Source organism: Microplitis mediator, chromosome 2 (assembly GCF_029852145.1).
Source record: "Microplitis mediator isolate UGA2020A chromosome 2, iyMicMedi2.1, whole genome shotgun sequence".
In the NCBI taxonomy this organism is placed as follows: Eukaryota; Metazoa; Arthropoda; class Insecta; order Hymenoptera; family Braconidae; genus Microplitis; species Microplitis mediator.
The window spans coordinates 18680034-18702568 of NC_079970.1; the positions used below are offsets into that span (position 1 = coordinate 18680034).

A 22535-nucleotide genomic window follows, 5' to 3' on the forward strand; every position below is an offset into this window, starting at 1 on the left:
CTATTTTTATATATAAAATTTGTTTGTAGGAGTGACGTTAAATAAAAGTTATTGCACTTGAAAAATCACCGAGTACTATTTCATATTTTTATTTCCAGTTCCAATGAAAAAATATCAAGCAGTCAAACCGTCCGACTTTGACTATCTCTTATAGTCATTTTTCTCGCATAATTCAAATAAATTTAATCCGTTCATTTTTTCTGAGTTAATTAATCTTACAGTTGTTAAAAGAGTTAATTTAGAGTCAAATTTGATTTATAAACTATTTAAAAAAAATTTCTCATTTTTCTTTATGCATCATGTTTGAGAAAAGCTCTTGAGAATCAATCAGTCTTAACACGCTTAGTTGATCATTTTTTTTACACTAGATTCGTATTGATTTTGATGGTAAAACATCCTCTTGTAAATGATTCCCTTGGAGATGGAATAACTTTTAGTAAGCAAAAAAATCGGTGTAAGTCTACGCTACTCCGGGGTTAAGCTTTTCAATACTAAACTCAACCACGAAAACGGTGTTGAAATAACACCGGTCAGCGATATTAAAATTTTCCTGCACTATAAAAAATTTTGGTGTAAAAAAGGCTCCCGAAAACTTTACATGGTCGTGTAGTATGAAATAACGGTGTAAAAAATCCTCGGTGTAAATTATCCACCCGTATAATTTTAACCCGGTGTGATCTACATTTTTTTACACCATTCTATGTTACTCGTTATAACTTTGATAAATGAGCAACAAATGATCACTGAATATTTTTAACTACTTCATACCAAAATTTTTACACCGAGTCATTTACACTACACCGAGTTCAAAAATTTTTTACAGTGTAGTGTCAACCCGAGTCGAAATTTTGGTCCCCATTTCAACCTCAAATAACCAACTTTGATGAGGTTGTGTAGGACCAATTGGTACTATAGTACCACTACGACGGTGTGAGTATTCATTTTGACACCGCTCTTTTACAGTGTACAAGAATTTATGTTATTAAAAATTTTCAATTTAGTAGATTCATATTTTAAAAATTTCAAAATTTAAATCATAAAGATTTTTCAATCGAATAAATCTGATTTAAATTCAAAATATATTCTTATTTTTTTCTAAACCATGCAAGAAAATTTCGATTTCCTTTTGTTAAGAGAATTATTCTTCAAGTTAGACATGTGTTTTCAATAGAACAATAATTTTCATTGGTTTACACTCGAAAAAATGTAACTTCCATAAAAGTGTTTTTTTTTTCTCAGTTTTTAAACAACAGAAATAAATGATGATTTTCTGGGATTATCTATACCACGATTGTATTTCTGTAGGTTATGTATAATTTTACAATTTGAAGTTTAAATTTGATATCTAACATATTCAATATAATACGTTTATCAACATTGTAGTGCAACAACTCCAGAAGAAGTTGCCATTATTACACATTGCAGTAAATTGAACTATTTTGTTGTGGTTTTGATAGCCATGACATTGTGGTCGAGATTACTATAATTTAATGTTGTCCTTTTTCACTCCAATTTGTGGTTATCCCAACTTACAATTGAAATGGCTACACCACAACACTACAGCTGCTGTAGTAACCATTTTTATATTTTTATATAAATATAAAAAATAAACTTCTAATTAAAATAAATTTTTGTTTCAATGAATAACCCCTAAGGGTATATATATATACTGTAAAAAAGTGGTGTTAAACTGAACTGACACTAGTGTAGTGGTGTTATCCAACCGGTATTAAAACGATGTGCATGCGGAGTAAATTAACTTCGATTGAAGTATAAGGGTGTGAGTATAAATATTTTGAGATCTACGAAACAGAGGAATAAAATAATGATATTTCGTCAAAATTACGCAATTATCGTTCATTGTGATACAAAAAATTTGAATATATAGTAAAATAAGAAGGTCACTTTCATTAACTGAACAAATTGCATAAATTTTCAATAACTGATCACATCGAATATTTAGAAACAATATGATAATTATTTTTATTATAACTCTGGAATTTTTCAAAAGTTGATAACTGATTTAAAGATGCACGGAAAAAAATAAACTTTAAAAATAAGTGTTTGAAATTATTTTGTTTTTGAAATACAATTCGATTTCTGCACTTCGAAAAATTTTGAATTCCCAGTGTGGTGTGAATGATTTGGTGTTTAAATTTTCAACACTGTTGGTGTAAAAAAAGTTATACGAGGCATGGTGTTAATTTTTAGACCGTGTGAATGAGAATGTTCACACCACCAATGGTGTAAATTCATAAGTTATTTATTTAGAACTCTCGATTACTTCGACACTAAGTATTTTAATTTTTATTTTAAAATAATCTACATCAATAATAATAATGATATGCTACACTGTAAAAAGAGTGGTGTTAAAAATGGACTCATTTTAACTCTGTCCGGTGTTAAAATAAAATCACACCGGTGTTAAAAATACCGGTGTTAAATCGGGGTAACCGGTGTAAAAGCGGAGTAAAATCGGTGTAAAGGCGGGGTAACCGGTATAAAAGCAGGGTAAGCTGCGTCCGCTTGGATTATTAACTTTAAAGATTATAAAACACAAAAAATCTCAGTTCTCTATGAAAATTAATAAAGAATATCATTTATTAACAAGTATAGTGATCGAGTAAGTAAAAATATTCACAAAGTAAAATATTTTAACAATGGTAAAGAATATCTACACCGGCGGCGACGTTATTTTAACACCGGTCTAGAATATTTACACCGGTGGCGGCGTTATTTTAACACTAGTTTAGAATATTTACACCGGGGGCGGCGTTATTTTCACACCGCTTTCGGGGGTAAATTTAACACCAATAATTTTAGCACCTACACCGTTTGGACTTACCCCGGTGATTTTTTACAGTGTAGTGCTGCAGCCTACATATTATAATTCACGACAGATTATATTATTGAACAATAGTTGAGGTAATAACACCGAACGGTGTGAAAAAAAAATACTCATACCGTGCTAAAAGTACACCGCTTGATATTTCACACGATGAAAATTTCACACCGAACACTCTGTGTAAAGTTCTCGGGGACCATTTTCACACCAAAATTTTTTCACAGTATGATACTTCAAAAATAAAACTACTTTTTTTATCACAACTTTTTTGACACCGGAAAAATTTCAACACCGCTTCTAGTGTTATTATAACACCATTTTCGTGGTTAAATTTTACATCGAAAACCTTAACACGGGAATTTCGTGGACACAGTTTTTTTTACAGTGTAATAATGCAAACAACACTGATATTAATAGAAGACACGGTTTTGCATATGAATTAAAAAATTATTTTCGTCAATCTAATTAAATAAGTAATTTGTTCTTATTGTAGTTCACAGCAGATAATAAATGAAGTGTTATAAAAAACAAATAAAAAAACTTTTACTTACAGCTACTCGGCTTTCTTTTAAGTCCAGTCTAACAGCCAACGCTTCGCGCATAAAAACGTCTGGATAATGGCTCGCCAAGAATGCATGTTCAAGTTCTTCGAGTTGCCAACTATTGAAATTCGTCCGACTTCTTCTTCTTTTACTTCCACCCTCATCAGACTCGGCATCACATCCTTGAAAAAAAAAAAAATAATAATGAAAATTAGATTATTATATAAATCAAATAAGACAAAGGATTAATTAAAACGAATTGGCATTAAATAAAAATGGTTTTCTTTGACAAACTGTAATATAACTTATGGCCCTGACCCTGAGTTTAGATAACAGACAAAACGATGTAATACAAGTAACGTCTGAAAAAATAATAAGTCTCTGTCTTTCTTACTATCTTGTTGTGTGCATATATAGATATATAGATATATATGTATATTTATAATACTTATTTTATATTGAATAAACATGGAATTTCATGATTTTATGTGTACGATCTACGCTTGGTCCAGAAAAGAGGCGTTATCAATGTCGGGGGATCTTTGCAACGACGATTGTTTTGCTCTCATATGTATGCTAATGTCGGTGCGGGGAATTGAATAAAAGATCGAGAATTATGATTTACCCCCAGCTTCCAATAGACTTATCTTTTATTTTTCCCTCTCTTTTTTTATTATTCTTATTGGCGCTTCTGGCTATTAAATAAAAACCGGCAAAAATAAATAAACCAACGGGTTTTAATGTTGTGTCTATACTGAGAGACAATATCACAAGTATGTATCAAATCAATTTTCTTACAGCTTTATGTTATTCATTAAATTGATATCACATTATGAACTTAAAATTATTTAGATTCTTGTCGTTATTAGAAACACGCACTTTCAAAAATAGGGAGTGATTTGAATTTTTTTAAATCCGGATTTACTCCACTTCGGTGTTTTAATATTAAAATAAACTTCCCTTCGGAGTAAATCTTTGCTCTGCAATCCCGGGTCGAAAAAATGAACTTCATTTGAACCTCTATGTTGCGCTTATTTCCGTTTTTGAACTATAGAGGTTCAAACGAGGTTCTATTTTTCGACTAGGGTTCACTTTGAATTCACTCCGGGTTCCCCTGGTTAAAAGAAATGATTCAAAACGATTTGCAATTTTAAATACCCATAAGAAAGGCGATTCAAAAGTATTCAAAAGCATTACAAAGTATTCGAATTTTTTTTTCTAATCGTTTTAAATCGTTTCTTCTAATAAGGGTTAATCCGCGTTCACTCCGCAAATTTTTTACAATGCGTATACTGTGGAAATGTTCGGGATTCTAAAAATATTTTGAAACCAATTATGTATTTTTTCATTTTTTCGAACAAACTGATCAATCATAAAAATGGTAATAATTTTTTACACCCCTTCTAATAAATCTATCAAAAAAGTATTCCCTGAAAAAATTTTAGTATAAATTTATATTCAATTTTAATTCTATACTATTTTCTGAAAAAAAATCAATTAAAATCAGGATGAACTCATCATTAAAATTGTGTTTAATGTCTTTAGTAAAAATTTCATCAGCTATTAAAAATATAGGGTTCAATTTGTTTCTTTATTTCAAACTCTCGTAAAAAACTCAAAAGTTGTGATTTTAAAATAATTTTTCTTCTCCAGACTCTTCTTTTATTGATGAAAAAAAAAAATCGGAAAATTAATGCAGCTTCAATTTTTGGATAATAACAGAGGTTCCAAAAGTTAAACATAACGAAAAAATTAATTGCAACCTGAATTTGAGTCCAGATGATTTATTTAAAAAATGAGATTTGTCAAAAAAAAATAACTCCGGAAACCACAACAAAAATTAACACAGGCTAAACTAAATCAAGCTCCATTTTGCAAATTTACCTTAAAATTGTTTTGACTAGACTATAGATTTAAAAAATAATATGAGGTATATATTTTTGGCTTTCAATTATAATGACAGCAATAAAATTGAATCTCTATTAAATAATGGGTCTCGAAACAGTTTATAAACTTTTTATACAGAGCTGATTACTTTCTTCATAAAAATAATTTTTTTTCACTTGAATTTTAAATTTAATAACAGTAATAAAATAAACAACAAAATATCCATTTTATAAATTGGAATTTTGTGCAATAATTTTATTTATTCATGCTCTAAATATTAACTCTGTAAAAACGTGAAAACATATATTTTTTATTGCCTTAGAAAATTATTATAATTATAAATAATTGGAATTGTTGGTCGAGTCTTAAAATTATTTAATCCTTACATACTAACCGTACCGATAATTTATTTGTAAAAGTAAACTTACATCTAAACAGTTATTAAAGTTAGAAAAAGTAACAATACTGTGATGTAAGTATGTTTAATATATGATAAATAAAAAAGATGACTAATAAAATAATCATAAAGGGAGAAACTTCATAGGATCTTACGATTGAATCAGTAATTGGATAAAGACGATAGCGACGGCGGCGCAGAAATATGCGCGATATTTATTGCGCAGGACGAGTAAACGCAGTAGTTACACGATAAAATGATACATATATCTATAAATGTATATATAGATATCAAAGAACAGGAAAATAACTAAGAGTTGCATGATTTTTTCACGTAATATCCAAGAAACTAATTTTCAATTTTGTTTCTTAAATTAAAAGAAATGAGAATTCTCTCGACACTTTTTATTTTTATAAGTTTTTTATGATGTCATTTTTCTTCACTAAAAGTCTTGTTTTTTTATTAATCTTAAATGGATAATGAAAATTTCCTACAAAATCAGAAGATGAAAATCTGCGTTTATGTTTTGATTCGCCCGAAAATTTATCGTCTTTTTCTACGCGGAAAAAAATTCTGTTGCTGCAACAGGATTATGCTTCAAGAGAGTGAAATAGACGATTTTCAAATTGACTGTTTCATAGATAAAGACCCTAATCATTAAATAAAATATTTCATTCGGTGCGTAAAGTTACTATTTATCGAATGAAATGCTTCTGGTTCGGAAATTTCAGTTTATATCTGAGAACGGCTCACTTGAAATTTCCATTTGCTGATTTAAGTGCAACAAGGACCGTTCCGTTTGTTCACATGTGTGTGAGAAAGAGAATAGAAGTCATATCCTCTTAATGCACAATTTTTAAGCTACAACAGAACTATCCTATTGGCTGCGTGCACGAAAATACTTATACTATTAAATCATCAGTATGAGACGTATACTTGCATAAGGACAGCGCCATCACCCATACAAAAAAAAAAGGATCGGCCCATTACTGGGTCGTGAATAGCTACCAATTTTCAAGCATCGGCCGAAGATCGGCTAAATATCGGATGATTACGTGGCAATCAATCATCGGCCAAAGCTTGGTATCAATAGCACTCGTTCAAACTGTCGGCCAACGAACGGCGGTTAATTGTGCGCCGTTTTTGTAAGCAAAAGGACGGCTGCTAATGATTCACCATGCACGGGCCAGTATAGTTAGTCATTTATTGGCCAATCATTGCAAACCAGGCATCAGCCGATCTACGGGAAAATTTCGAAGCTTGGCGATTTTGTATGGGCAAAAAAGCGGGCCGGAACTTTTCGCGCACCATACGTAAACACAATACACATTTATTTTTATAGTAGTATACGTAAGCGCACTAGCCAATAGCCGTTACCGGATGTTCCTGTTGCGGCCATAGAACTAGTTCTGTAGTTACAACAAGACCATGTCTTTGCTGTTGCAACAGTTTTTTCTCTGTGTACCCGAAAAAATGAATTTTTTCTTTGACTCGTTCTTGAGACAAAATGAAATTTTGAAAAAAATATATGTAAACACAAAAATAAAAAAACATGTTATGAAAATCGCGTCAAAGAAATTTTTAAAAAATTTTCTTTAAAAAAAAAAAAAAGAAAATCCAACAACAATTGAAATGAAAAAATTTGAAATCACGTTATTAAATACATCACAAAATAATTTTTTGAAAGAAAAAAATTCAGTCCCGAGAGCACTAATCGATAAAAAGAATTAACAAAAATTTATTTCAGCCGGCAAAAAAAGATAATAAAATTTCCGACGATTTTCAAAGCCAAAAATATAAACCCGTCTGATTCGGCATGAAATGCCTCATATATTACAAAAATATTGCAAGAAATTATCAGTTATAAAATGCAACGATACCTGCATATTATACGTTATAGATATTATTTTATACCGACACATATGTTCCCGTTGATTTTTGGTTTCGCACACATGCTATGGCATTAATGGTGAACGTGTGAGGATGAAAAATTTTTATGAGCTACATTAATCCTCATAATTAGACACGATTTATTTGCACACCGATCTTGAGGATACTCGTTGTAAAACAAGTCGTAACCAGCAAGTACCACACGATGGATATCGATCGGGACTCTCATTATTGATAATCCATAATCCAAAACGAGCGTCGGTACCAGGCGCACAGTGGCAGCTTGAAAGATCGTCTCGTGGGTAGAAAAACCCTCGAGCAAACTTTATAATTTTTTTATTTTTCTTTGCATCATTGCTTCACACACCTTAACCTAAGACGCTGAAAAATTACTTACGATGTCAAATGGAAATATTAATAAATATATATATTTTGCATCACAAATATAAAAAGATAAATGATAAAAATAAAAATAAAATAATATTAAATGCATGACAAATTTTTAACTTGGCGTGAAATGTTGAAAATCTGATGTATGATATGTTATAATTATTTTTACGATCACGCTAGAGGTTAAATATGTGTGCGAATTATGAAAAACTTCTGAGAAATATATTATATATATATTTTTTTTTTATTTTTTCACTTTTTAATGTTTAATTTGAGCACTGATGAAAGAAAAATGATTTAAATGTGAGGCTCGAAAAAGTTAAGAATGAAAAATATTGTAAGTATTAGTAAAATCATTATAGAGATATAGAAGTAAAGTGTAAGTGTCGCGTGTACACGCGATAGATTATATTTTACTGTTTTGTTAGCCATTGTGATCACGTAAAAACGTGTATACTATATAGTATACTAAAGCCATAGACCACGTGCGATTATGTTGATACTTAACGATCAAGTCTTATCGTAAATAAGTCGATTATGTCAGTCAGTAAAGGTGAGTTTTAATTAATTACGATATGTTCATGATTCATTTTAGATAATGTCTTCATTGTTTTATTAAAATTATTACTATAGAAGAAAATGAAAGAGGGGGGAGTCAAAGCGGGCTACTAGTTTTTTATAAATAAAAATTATAACGGGCAAGATGGACCCCAAATTTTTATTTTATTGTATCTAAAGGTAATATGGACATCATGGGGTGATTCGAGCCATTCAAAATTCCTTGAAAATATTTTGTCTCCAATTAGATTTTCAAATTATTAAATTAATATTTTATTTATAATTAAACGTAAATTTTATATGAATGAAATTTTGGAAAGGAATTGGTCTGGGATCGATAAATGTGATTTTTCAAAGATGTTTCTAATGAATTTCATGAGAGGTTGATTTTTATTATACACGATAAGAAATGCATGGCGTTCAACACCATGCTGGTATGGTCTCAAGACAGATACTAAAATAGAATATGAAATATTCCAAGACAGTATTGTAACGAGTCCCAGAAGTATGGCGTTATTTACTATACTGTATAGTACTGGAGCTATTGTATTGCTCACACGTATGCATAGCAGGCACGGCGAAACAGCATGGCCCTGGGACCCATACTATACCGACGGCACAATGCTACTAGTTTTTCCCGCCATAATTTCTAGTGTGTTAATCAATGTATACTATCTTATTACCACCAAAACTATATAGATGTCGTTAGACTAAGTTTATCGGTCAGAAGCAATGTGGATATGGCAATGCAGTATTGGCCTGACGGCCATACAGTATGGCATTCACGCCTATACTGGCATGGTGATATCCGCAAAATATTTCTTACCGTGTAGAAGAAAAAAATTTAATTTAATCTTAAGAAGACATTTCAAAAATTTAATTTTCTGAGGACTCATATGGTTTAAGAATCAATCTAAATCAAATTCGTTAATATAAATTACTCTTTCAAATTATTTCAGAAAGTCCATTTTGTCTACATTTTGAACTTTTATGGCTGGGTCTTGATACCAAATAATTATTTAGGGACTAAAAAAAATTGAACTAGTGAAAAAAACTCACTATTGGTATATTTTTTCTTAAGGAGCCCGTTATGTCCATCTTTCCCTTCCTCTATATTCATAAATTGTGAATCAATGATAATTTTTACTCCAAAAATTTTATTATCTTAAAGTGAAGCTGTGAAGATAATTTTTTTTTTTTTTAAACTATAAAACAAATTTATTGTTTCTCAAAAACTATTTATACAAAATTTTTGGCACAGATAAAACTAAAAATACAATTTATGACTTCATAATATAGAGAACAAGATCAAGCACTGGTGTATAAGTATATAATTTCAAACATGTATTGTGTATATGTTGATATATTTTAGTGGTAAATAGAGTCTTGGCGGCGAAGATAAGCCAACATTTACCATGTTGGTGGTAATCACTGATTTACCCAAGACTCGTAAGTGCCAGCAGGAGTGTCGAGTGCACGTTTAGAGGGTAGTCTTGTTAAGCGCGAGCCAACAAAGTCATTAGCAGCGAAACGACATCCTCGAGTAGAGCTCTCAGGGGAGTAAAGGACAAGAGAATATCTCTCTGTATTTTCCGTGTTATGTACTCTCTGCTACTTCAACGAAATTCGCAATACACCATCAGAATTTACCATTTCACGTTAGTTGCCGCTCATGGGAATGCTAAATTTCACGATCAATTATTACAATTACTCTCTCGGTTTTATTATTTAAATTCTCATCATGATTATGTTTCAAGATAAATTAATTTTAAAACATATTTTCAATTGTTTCGTATTGAATTATTACTTCAACAATTTAAAAAAATGTATAGAGAGCGGGGCAAGACAGCCTCATATTTTTTTATGAAAATTTAAAAAAAATTTTTTAACTCTAACCTCTGTATACTATTTTTGTCGGAGGTAAAAAAATTATTTTGTGCCTGATAAATAAATTTTTAATTTAAATTACAATTTTTTATCTTTTATGTTTTTGCTTAAAAAATTTTAATTTTTATTTTCGAAGTAAGTCCCCCTGATTAAACAACTGAATTCGATCGAATTAAACAGAATTGAATTTTTAATTCTATATGATTCTGATAAATTCTGTTAATTCGGTACCTAACTTAAAAAAGAATTCTGTCTAATTCGGCAGAAAAACCAGAATTTATCCAAATATCCTCGAATTTCAGGTTCTGACTCCGAATTAAACCGAATTGAAACCAATTCAAAAATTTTAAATCGGTTTTATTCTGTTTAATTCGAAAATAATCCTTGAATTCTTTTAAATTCTGTCTTACCGAATTAACCAGAATATAACAGAATTGAGCAAAATTAAAATTTTTAATTCGGTTGAATTCAGTTGTTTAATCAAGGCCAACTTACCCCAGGGGTCTATGATGTTTTAACGAATAATTTGATCCCAATAAAATACACAAATTCCAACAATTAATTTTTTTCAGGGGTCCATCATACCCCACTTATCATAACTTTTGAAATCTACCCCTATGAAAAAAATTTATAAAAAAAACGTCAAAAATGCATTAAAAAAATATAGTAAATATGTACTTTTATTATTGTTATTTTTTTTTATATCATCATAGCGACATTTTTTAAATAACTTTATACATATATTTACATATTTTCATACATATATTTTTAATATATTCTTAATATATTGAAATTACATTTGAAATGTACGAAAATCAGCCAAAAGTTAGCTACTAAAAATATATCTTTTATGTATATTTATATATATATTTTTCATATTTGAAGATATATTATTTTAATAAATTTTTTACATGAGGGTATTACATAATTTATGAAAATCTTTTTCTTAGTCGATCGTCATAAAATGTGTCTGTTAGTTTGATAATAAACCAATAAAACCTTGAAGGGGACCGTCTTGTCCTTCCCCCCTTTTCACATTTTTTATAACAAACAAAAAAAATGAACTTATAATAATTACCGATGAAGAATAAAAATCTATAAAAATAAAAGTGATTGAAATAAAATAGTAATAATTATGTAAAAAAAAACTAGTGTGCAAAAGGGTTAGGAAGAAGGGATTATTAAGCTGTAAGGCGTTAACTGGCATAAGGCGTCGGTAGGTGGGATACACGGCTCGGCTTGCGTGCCAAGCCGACTGCATTTGCATCTAGACACCATCAATCCTCCTGACGCCCAGTTCAACCCCCTCTCAGGCACGAATGCCCCTCGTATACACAAGGATCTTGTGATCCTGCACCCTTCTATTCCTTTTACCTCTCACTAGTTCACTGGCTCACTTGCTCTTCTGTCCATCAACCCGCACCTCCGGCCTCTATCACACCGAACACCGATGAGTTTGAATTAAATATCTAGCTTAATGAAAGATTGCCAGCAGCTACTTTTACATACCATCACCATTAAGAGCATCATCTATACACTTTTTCCCCCACATAAATTAACATAATCGACCTTTATTTCTTTTGCTTTATCATTATATTTTTTATTTCAAAATTAAATATAAATTTTTTATTAAAAAATCACCTCAATAATATTATTGCAAAAAATGTATACTTATACTTTTGGACGTATGTCCTTAGGACAAAGTGGATGATGAGGATGATGATGGCCAGTAGAAAACAAGACAATCATCTAGCGTCAAGCGCTGATGATGATGATCGTCTCTGTGATTTTACACATGCATACATATATGTATATAACACACAACAAAAGTTAACACGCAATAATAAGAGTAGACAAGAGCGGTGTAAGCGCCAGGAGATCAAAAAAGGGAGACTACTTCTGGGTATAGTAGTCAGCCGTCTGTTCATCTCTCCTCCTTATCCTCCATATACTCGTTTGAGAGTCGTTAAAGAACGTCGGTACGTCACTATGTAATTATATACTGCTCATATTCCCCTCATCGACTTGCAGAGGTACACACCGTGTAAACGTCGTCACACGGTACACCTGGTTTTATTTTAAACTTATTTAGTTTTTTTTTCTCTTTCATTTTTACATATTTTAATATATATATGTATATATCTATATATGCTTATATAGATATGTGGTTAAGAGATAAATGATTTAAATCATTTTACGTGCTCACAAATGAATGTAATTGTCAAAAGTTGACATGTGAATTAAATTCGAATGCTTATACTTATATTTATATTTCTTTGTAATTGAAATTTTTTATTAACCAACGAATGTTGGTACTTGTATTTAATGTTAAGTGATCTAACTCACCAGCGGTCAATATAAATAATATTTTCTATAAAGACAATAGATATGCATGGCAATCAGAATCTCAAAAATGGGAAAAAAAATGATTTCTAATTTTGTTTTTTTTTTTTTTTTTTGGTAAATTCAACTTGAGATATGTTGCTTCAATAAAAAATTTGGTCTCGACTAAATACTTAGATGTAACTCATGCCGAAGAATACGCCGCTAACTACACAGTTAAAAATTTTGTGTATTTGTGTTAAAAAATGATTTGGTTACATTTTTTGTGTTGATTTTTAACACAGAAATCTGTTAATTAAACGCAAACCGTTTGTGTTATTTTACTTTAACGAATTGTTAATGTTAAATGATTGGAAAATCTCGAATGTAATACATTTCTTGTGTTATTCGAAAATTAACACAAAATTTGTGTTGTTTGACTAAACGTTTTCGCGCGATTCTTCATTACTATAGCCAAGCAAAGCATTGTAGCAGCATTGTCTGCTGGGAAATTTAGATTATAATTTATTTACAATTAAATATATACATTTTACAATTAAATTTAGATAACTTTCATACCTTTTTGACCTGGTTCAATTGTTCGCTAAATTGACATAAGTTCTACTAAGGGTAGATCAGTATACTTGAGTTAGTTAGGTTATGTGCTTATGTTTATTAGTTGATTTTAACACGAAAAATGTGTTAAATTTACACAAATGTTCTGTTAAATGTACACAAATTTTCTGTCAAAAGAACAGATTTTATGTGTTCAATTTTATTTAACATAAAATTTGTGTTGAAGATCAACACATACGCAATGTGTTGAATTAACACAAAAATTTGTGTAGACCGTTTGCAACAGGCGATTTGAGTTGAATTTGAAACAAAATTTCTAACTGTGTAGCTAAAGTCAGCCTTATAAAATTTTATATTAAAATACAGTTTTTTCTGATTGGTCAAACGAGTGGTTAAATATATATTAAAACACTCATTTTTATATTAAAACACTGAATTTGAGTGAAATGGGCGGAGTATGGCCCTACTCAACAATTCAAGCCAATAATTAATCTATCACCTTTCTTTCTTATGACGTCACTTTGAATTTAGCTGCCTTATTAACATGACCAAAATCTGTAGACTGCACACGCGCATTTAATTATTCAGCAGGCACATGTGTAGATCAAGACAACGTCAGCTGAATTTCATAACCTTACATATCTCTATTAATTGATACGACATAACACCAAAGATAACTTTTTTTTCACTGAATTAAGTTTTTTTAAGTTAATAGTATTAAACGAAGTGTCCAATTTCATAAAGTATAAATCTTTTTCAATAATAATAAAGTTAATAATGTTTATAACTCTGACACTGACTTTAGACATTTAGCGGCGTTTTACTTTGTGCATTCATTACATAAACTATTGTATAGATCTATTGACATCGAGTATTATACTCTCGTGTGTTGGCAACCCAGGTCAAAAAAATAACTTGATTTTGGAGTAATTTAAAAAATGAAAATAAAGCAAGCCTAGGAAGACAAAAGCAGACAGACCATGTACCTGAACATCGGAACGTTTTTTCCGGAACGGAAAGAAAAAACGAAATGAAAAGTAAAAAATCTACAGGATCTTGATTTCTGAAAAGTTTCACATGGCAGCCGAAAATTACAGGCCACCCCCAACTATCCTTTAAGTCACCTTTAAAGTCAAATTACATAAATTTTTTTCGATTTCGTTGAGCGAAAAACGTTTCGATCTTCAGATACATGGCAGACCTGACTTGGTTGACTCAAATTTTTAAGTTAAAAAAGTCATATTGAAGTTCCAAAAAGTTAGTGTAACCAAAATAAAGTTAACAAAGTCAAATGCACGTCAAAAAAATTACAGCAGTCCAAATAAAGTTATTTTTTTGACACAGAAACATTCGCTTTGCTCGTAACGCCAAATCCACACTCGAGTATTATACCGATTCCACATGATGTATAAGACACTTCTGTCCTAAAAAATGATTGATTTTTGTAGAGTGCCATCATGCCCTACTTTTAAAAATTTTTCAGACCTCTAGGACAAATTAGTAAAATTCTTAAGGGAATCCTCTTACTCCGTCGCGTCACAAGTATCCAGTAAATATATTCTTACTTATAAAAAAAAATATATATATATATGTGTATATATATGATGTTATAACATATAAATGAATTAAATTCACACGATTAAGCAATCAATAAATTGATGTAATTTTATGAGGATAACTTTTGAGTGAAACGATAAGCCAGTAATTTTATTATTTTTTTTTTTTATTGAGATACCATCTACAAGAGAACCAGTTAATTATATATTAATACTTTGGGAATGGCGTGTGATGCTTTACAAGACTTTGAACGTCATCGTCATCGTCGTCGTCGTCGTCGGCGTATTGCAATGCCCAAGGGAAGTTTACCAGCTACCTCTTTAAGTTTTACCTCTACCTTTTAACTTAAACTTCTACTTGTACCTCAACCTCTACCTCTCCTCAATGGCCAAAGTATTTTACATTTTTCGAGCGTAAAATTGAGCCGTCGTTGTTTAACCCAAGCACGCAGGAATCTCGCTCGAGTGAAGAAAAAAAAATATATAAAACGATAAATTGTTATTTAATTGAGGCAATTGAAATATACGGTACTTAAAATTTAAATTTTAAAATTAAAAATATTATTTTTTTTTATTATATAGGGGAGGGTGGGGCAGAGCGGCCCCCATGGGGCAGAGCGGCCCCCCTGAAATTTTGACCAAAAAAAAAATTTTTTTTTTTTCGACTAATTACTATAAATCCGATATGTTTGCGCATTTTTACCCCTACGCATGACATTTGGGGCAAAATGGACAAGCCCAAAATTTTGAAAAAGTGATTTTTTCGTATTTTTATCGTCAAATTAAAAAAAAATTATTATAATTCCACATTTCTAGCCCTACGCATAACACCTGGGGCAAAATGGACCAGCCGAAACTTCCGAAAAAATTATTTTTTCATATTTTTCGGCCGTTTCTTTGTGTAAGAGGCAAATTTGGTCACTAAAAATTTATAAAAATTAAATTTTTTTTTTTAGTTGATAAATTTTTGAAATAAAGTCAAATTATAGAATTGATTTTTTTTTTTATTAAATAACAATTAGTAATTAAGGTAATCGAGAGTGAATGATTTTTTACGCTTTAAAAAATTTTTTTTTAGTAATATAAAACCAAAAATAGTTGTCAAGAGAAAGAAATACATTTTTAATGATGAAAACAATTTAAAAAAAAAAAAAACGAAAAAAAAAATTTTTTTTATCACTTTTTGAAGGGGGCCGCTCTGCCCCACAAAAAAAAAAAATTTTTTTCAGAATTTTGGCAAAATGTCCATAAATTTGTTTGAAATAGGACAAAAGTAAAGTGATCATATGGTTGAAAGCCACAAAAAATAATAATTGGCTTAGGGGGGCCGCTCTGCCCCACCCTCCCCTACATAGTATTGATGATAAATATGAAAGTTAATATAGTAATATAAAAAGATTAATTGTTTAGAGCATTGTCACGTGTATATTATAATTTTTTATAGACCGCGAGCGTGTGGAATATTTTTTGAAAAGGTACTGGTAGATGTCCTGGAGAGGGAACGAATTGAGGGAGATTAAAAAATAAATTGCGTGCCGTGACTCGGGTAGCCCAATTACTAACTATGGGTTGTTACCCCCTGGCGTGTCATTTCCCAAAGAATATTATCTCCATTGCGTGAGCGCGACTCTAACTCTTGAGTCTCGCGCGCGTTCACGGGCTGGCGCGGGCGATTGTTTTAAATTACTCCGATCATCAGAAAAACGGATCATTTGTTTATATAAAGGTAAAGGTCGATATTGATCTTTTCATGCCTATACATTTTATAAATATTTCGATCTTTCCTATTCTATTACTTTATTTTATTACGTTTCATTTTTTATTTTGTAATCATTTTTTCACTCGACATGAATCGCGTGCATATTCACGTCAAACTTAAATTTTTTTTTTCATCATAAAATTTACGTGAATGATTATTGAATGCTTTGAGGGTTAAATATTCTTAGTGTTTATATGATATATCGTCCACTTTTTGGGTAAACCTCGTAACTACATTTTTTTCATAATTAAAATTATGAGTTAAAAACATTCTTTACACTGAGAAAATTAAATAATAGGAATTACTATCTAGTTATGGGAAAATTTTTTACCATCAATCCGGTAGTAGTGAATACTATTTAGATGATTGTATAAATCATCTAGATTGTAACAATTATTATAAATATGGTGGATATTACAGTCTAGATTATTTATACAATCATCTAGATAGTATTCACCACTATTGGATTAATAAAAAATTTTACCACAACTAGATAGTAATTCATATTATTTAATTTTCTCAGTGTAGTGCTGCTACACGGAGAAAAAAAACAGGTAGTTTTCCTATGTTGCATAGTAATATTTCCTATGTTCGCATAGGAATTTTTACTATGCTAACATCAGGAAATTTGTTATGTTAACATAGAAATAATTCCTATGCTGACGTAGGAATGTTTCTTGTGTTGACACAATAACTTTTACTATGTTCATATAGGAACTTTTACTATATATTATAGGAAAAGTTCCAATGTAACATAACATTTTTTCCTATATTTCCATACACGGAAAGAATTTTCGAATGAATATTGCCATGTTGTTTATTCTAAAAATTACTCTAAATCAAGTCTTCTTGGGCCATTACGACTTTTTACTTTTGAATTACGAAATTTTACTCTTTCAGTGAGTAAAAATCAATCAGATTAATTTTCACTCACAATTACGAGTAAAAATTACCCCTAGCGGCTGTCTAAATAAATTATCTCTAATTCAATTTTTACTCGTAGGTTATGATAAAAAGTTGATGATTCAATTTATAAAATTTATATTGAATTACAATAAAAATTACAATTAATAGGCTGAAATTTTCATAAAAAATCTAAAAACCATCTAATTGCTTTAGAATATGACTTAAAATAAATATTTTACGTTTGTGTGCGTAACATGTAAGTTGTCGCGAGCAAAATAAAAGACATTTAATTGAAGCCGATATTAACCGAAGATCAACGGAGACTACTGAAATATTACTCTGCAGTTTAGAGTAAAAATTACTTCCATAGATTAGAAAATTGATTCGCGTTATAGGCAGTTTTTCATCAAAAAGTTAATGGGTTTAAAAGAATGGTATATTGGGGAGTAAAAATTAATCGCATGGAGTAGAAATGAATAGATTAAGATGAGATATTCACAATAATCGATTAAATAGAAGACTTTTAAAAAATTACTCAGTAGTAGAGTAAAACATAGTTAATATCCGAACAAAAAATATTAAATTTAAAACAAAAAATACCAATTTTTTGCAACGGCCCAGGATTACTCGAAATTACAGAGTAATTTTTATCAAAAAATTATTTCCGTGTAGGGAATTTCCATATGTTTACATCGGAAAAATTCCTATGTACACATAGTAATAGTTACTATGCCACCATAGGAAAAATTACTGTTTTTTTTTCTCCGTGTATTGCATAAAAAAGCTTCAAATTTTAATAATTATAACAGAATGTTCGAGAAACTTTTGAATTTTAATATTTCCATTAACGGACGTATAACAAAATAGATGTTTTGACCGATTTCTGAAAAAATTATAATTTTGTAGTTACGAGACCTACCCAGGAAGGGGACGATATATATGGGTTTTTTTTTAGAATTATAATTTATTTCGTAGGCGTGTATATATTAATAAATAACAATTTATCATATTATTCTATTTAGTTTTTCTATAAAAGTATAACTCTATATTTATTTTTCCTATTGACCTTTTTTCGATTATTAATTTAATCTAAACTAAACTATAATTTTCTTAATAGTATGCATATGAAAGATAATTAAATGTTTATTGTATGTAATTAATATTCAATAAATTTAACCAATCGATGTGTTGCGCAAATAATAATTATTATTATCAATGTAAATGTATTACAAATTAGTCTTGTGTTCAATATGCATAGAAATTAATAGTTAATATTTCTTAAATTATTTTTCATTTTTTTTTAAATTAAAATTCTGTGTAAAATTAAAGTATATCAATTTATTGTTTAAAATATTTTATTTTATAAATTTATATGTATATATATACATATTTTATTCATCAGTTATTTATTCATACACAGAAGCAGATGTTAATTTTCAATCAAAGAATTACGAGATAATTTTATCACGCTTGTACATTAATGTTCACGTCAATATAATAATTTTCCTCGGTTATATACGTACACACTCACACATAAATTTATAGACATATATATAAAACTATTAAATGATCATCAAAGAGAAGAAGAAACGAGGTGTGTCAGAAATTTAGCGACGATGTCCGTAATTTAAACGAAGAAATAATTATTGCGTAAAAGTAGTCACGATAATTATAGTAAATAAAAAAAAATATCATTTCCATAAATTTAAAAAGTTTGTTAATATCCTCAATGGGTATATAGATGTATATGTACTATAGATATATACTTCTACCGGTTTTATATTATTACTTATCTTTATTTCGTTTCATAATTTAAAACGACAACAATAAATGTATGATAAAAAAATATGGATAATTAAAAAAGTAAAATAATTTGTAAAAAAAATATATCACTTATACACATATGTATATAGACTATAATAATATATGATATAATATGAGTGTATGATTATCGGTAAAGTATAATAAATAATATTTGAGACATGTTTTAATATATATATCGTTAAACACAAAGTCATACATTAATCGAAGAAGTATACTCCGTAGAACTCGTTTTAATTTCCGCCGTGACTCGAATTGATATGAGCTAACGTTATGTAGATATATATATTATATATATATATGTATATAGAGACCCTTAATATCTCACTCTCACTCAATCTCTTTCTATTTCTCTTTCTTTGTCTTATATATTGGTGCGAACTCGCGAACAATTGTAATTCAAGATCATTATCATTAAAGACAATTAGCGGAGCATATAAATACACCGTATCTATGCTCCGTCGGGCGTAACAAACCCACCCGCGTGCGCGCGCTCCAGACTATTTAATTAATGTTTTCCTTGGCTTATTTTTTTAATGTTTTTATTTTATTTTGTTTTATAATATACTCATTCAGCTTATTTTCTTCAACTGTATTTAATATTATATGAATATACGAGTACGAGTGTGCAAGAGCCTGCTTCGATACGGAGTGTGAACACGATAAGAAATTAGACGAGCAGACATCGGCATCACTGTCAAAACAAAATATAACGACATGGGGAGTAGTAAAATAAAAAAAATACATAGGATAAAAAATGATAAATGACAGGCAATAGATACAAATAAATATATATTGTATTTAAATGGAAATGACGGCGTAAGATCAAAAAACACATAAAATATTAAATATACAGTTTTTTTTAATTTATTCGATAAGATACGAAATTATTTTTAAGGCGATTTTTATTTTCGCAAAAATATAATAAATTTTTGAAAAAAAACAAAATTACAAATTATGTGAACTATACAATGTAATTTGAAAAATAATAATTTTTTACTGTAATCATAAAATACTGGGCGAGCTCTGACAAAACGGTATTTTTTAAAATTATATATAATTAATTGGTGTTCAAGTAAACTAGATTTTGAAATAGTGAAATAAATACTCAGTTTCCGTGTAAGAAATTTGTTCCAAAAACCTTAATCATAGTAAAATTTCAAATTTGGAATTTTGAGCTGAACTATTTTTGGAGTTTCAAAAATTTTAAAACAATGGCGATGGTTGATTTAGTATTTTTTTGGGCAGATGTTTTCACTTTTACATATAAGCTCTGAAAAATTTTAGATCGGAGTGAAGAAAATTCACAGGTTTAAATTTAAATTTGTTGACCGTGCGAAAAATAGAAAACGGAACCACTGGAGAATGAGACTAAAAATACCTCACGTTAGAGTTTGAATATGTGGACAAAAATACTAAATGAATTGTTGTTTTTGTTCTTGAATTCTCGAAAAACTGAATTCAAAATTCCAAATTGTCCCAAATTTTGAAGTTTACTCCACAATATTTTTGAATCCGAAATTCGAATAATTTGATAGTTATCATTTGCTATTGCATTCAATACAAAGTGTTGGTATTTCATGAAAAAAACGTGATATTAAAAAAATATCATTATTGTTATCAAAAATAGTATCACGCGTTTGGTTCAAATTCACACAATTCGAAATTTTGTGTTAAATTCAACACATTTCGCGTGTTGCAAACGGTCCACAAATTTTTGTGTTAATTCAATACATTGCATTTGTGTCGATTTTTAACACAAATTTTATGTTAAATAACTGAACACATAAAATCTTTTATTTTGACAGAAAATTTGTGTAAATTTAACAGACTTTTCATGTTAAAATTAACTAATAAATACACTCTAAAACTAAATGTGTAGTCGAAATTAACACACTTGCCGAATAACATCGAAATGCCATAAGCAATCTATAGATTTTTAACACACCGTGAAACATGTTTTAAGTGACTACAAAAAACTATAGTTTTATTTATGGCCTAAAACATAGAACACATTTAATATGTGTTAAAATAATACACTTGTAACACACTTGGTTTTAGAGGGTATAAGCACACAACTAAACCAACTCAAGTATACTGATCTACCCTTAGTAAAACATATGCCAATTTAGTAACCAATTAGTTCGATTTCCTGTGATTTTTATAATAAACAGAGCTATAAATTATCCTCCCGTAAAATGAGAATAAAAAATCATTGAACCTGATCATAAAAACATGAAAGTTATCTATGATTATATTTCATTGTAAATCAATTATGGTCCAAGTTTCCTTGCAGACAATGCTGCTTCAATGCTTTGCTTGATTATAGCAATGAAGAAACGCGCGGGAGTGTTTACACAGTTAGAAATTTTGTGTTAAATTCAACACAAATCGTCTGTTGCAAACGGTCTACACGAATTTTTGTGTTAATTCAACACATTGCGTTTGTGTTGATCTTTAACACAAATTTTATGTTAAATAAAATTCAACACATAAAATCTGTTCTTTTGACAGAAAATTTGTGTACATTTAACAGAACATTTGTGTAAATTTAACACATTTTTCGTGTTAAAATCAACTAATAAACATGAGCACATAACCTAACCAACTCAAGTATACTGATCTACCCTTGGTAGAACTTATGTCAATTTAGCGAACAATTGAACCAGATCAAAAAGGTATGAAAAGTTATCTAAAATTAATTGTAAAATGTATATATTTAATTGTAAATAAATTATAATCCAAATTTCCCTGCAGACAATGCTGCTACAATGCTTTGCTTGGTTATAGTAGTGAAGAATCGCGCGGAAACGTTTAGTCAAATAACACAAATTTTGTGTTAATTTTCGAATAACACAAGAAATGTGTTACATTCTATAGATTTTCCAATCATTTAACATAAAAAATCTGTTAAAGTAAAATACCACAAACGGTTTGTGTTGAATTAACAGATTTCTGCGTTAAAAATCAACACAAACAATTTAACCAAATAATTTCTTAACACAAATACACAAAATTTCTAACTGTGTTCCTAAACAACACAAATTTTGTGTTAATTTTTCAATAACACAAGAAGTGTGTTACATGTCAGATTTTCTAATCGTTCAACATAAAAAATCAGTTAAAGTAAAATAACACAAACGCTTTGTGTTAAATTGACAGATTTCTGTGTTAAAAATTAACACAAAAAATTTAACCA

General features: G+C 29.5%; 1 protein-coding gene across 1 annotated transcript in view; it reads right to left on the reverse strand.

The window, feature by feature from the left end:
* LOC130664002 (visual system homeobox 1-like) overlaps nucleotides 1-22535 on the reverse strand; it is a 38801-nt gene that overhangs the window by 8539 nt on the left and 7727 nt on the right. The window contains exon 2 of the mRNA XM_057463623.1: nucleotides 3397-3569. Within this exon, the coding sequence (XP_057319606.1) occupies nucleotides 3397-3569 (173 nt within the window). The remainder of the gene's footprint in view (nucleotides 1-3396; nucleotides 3570-22535) is intronic.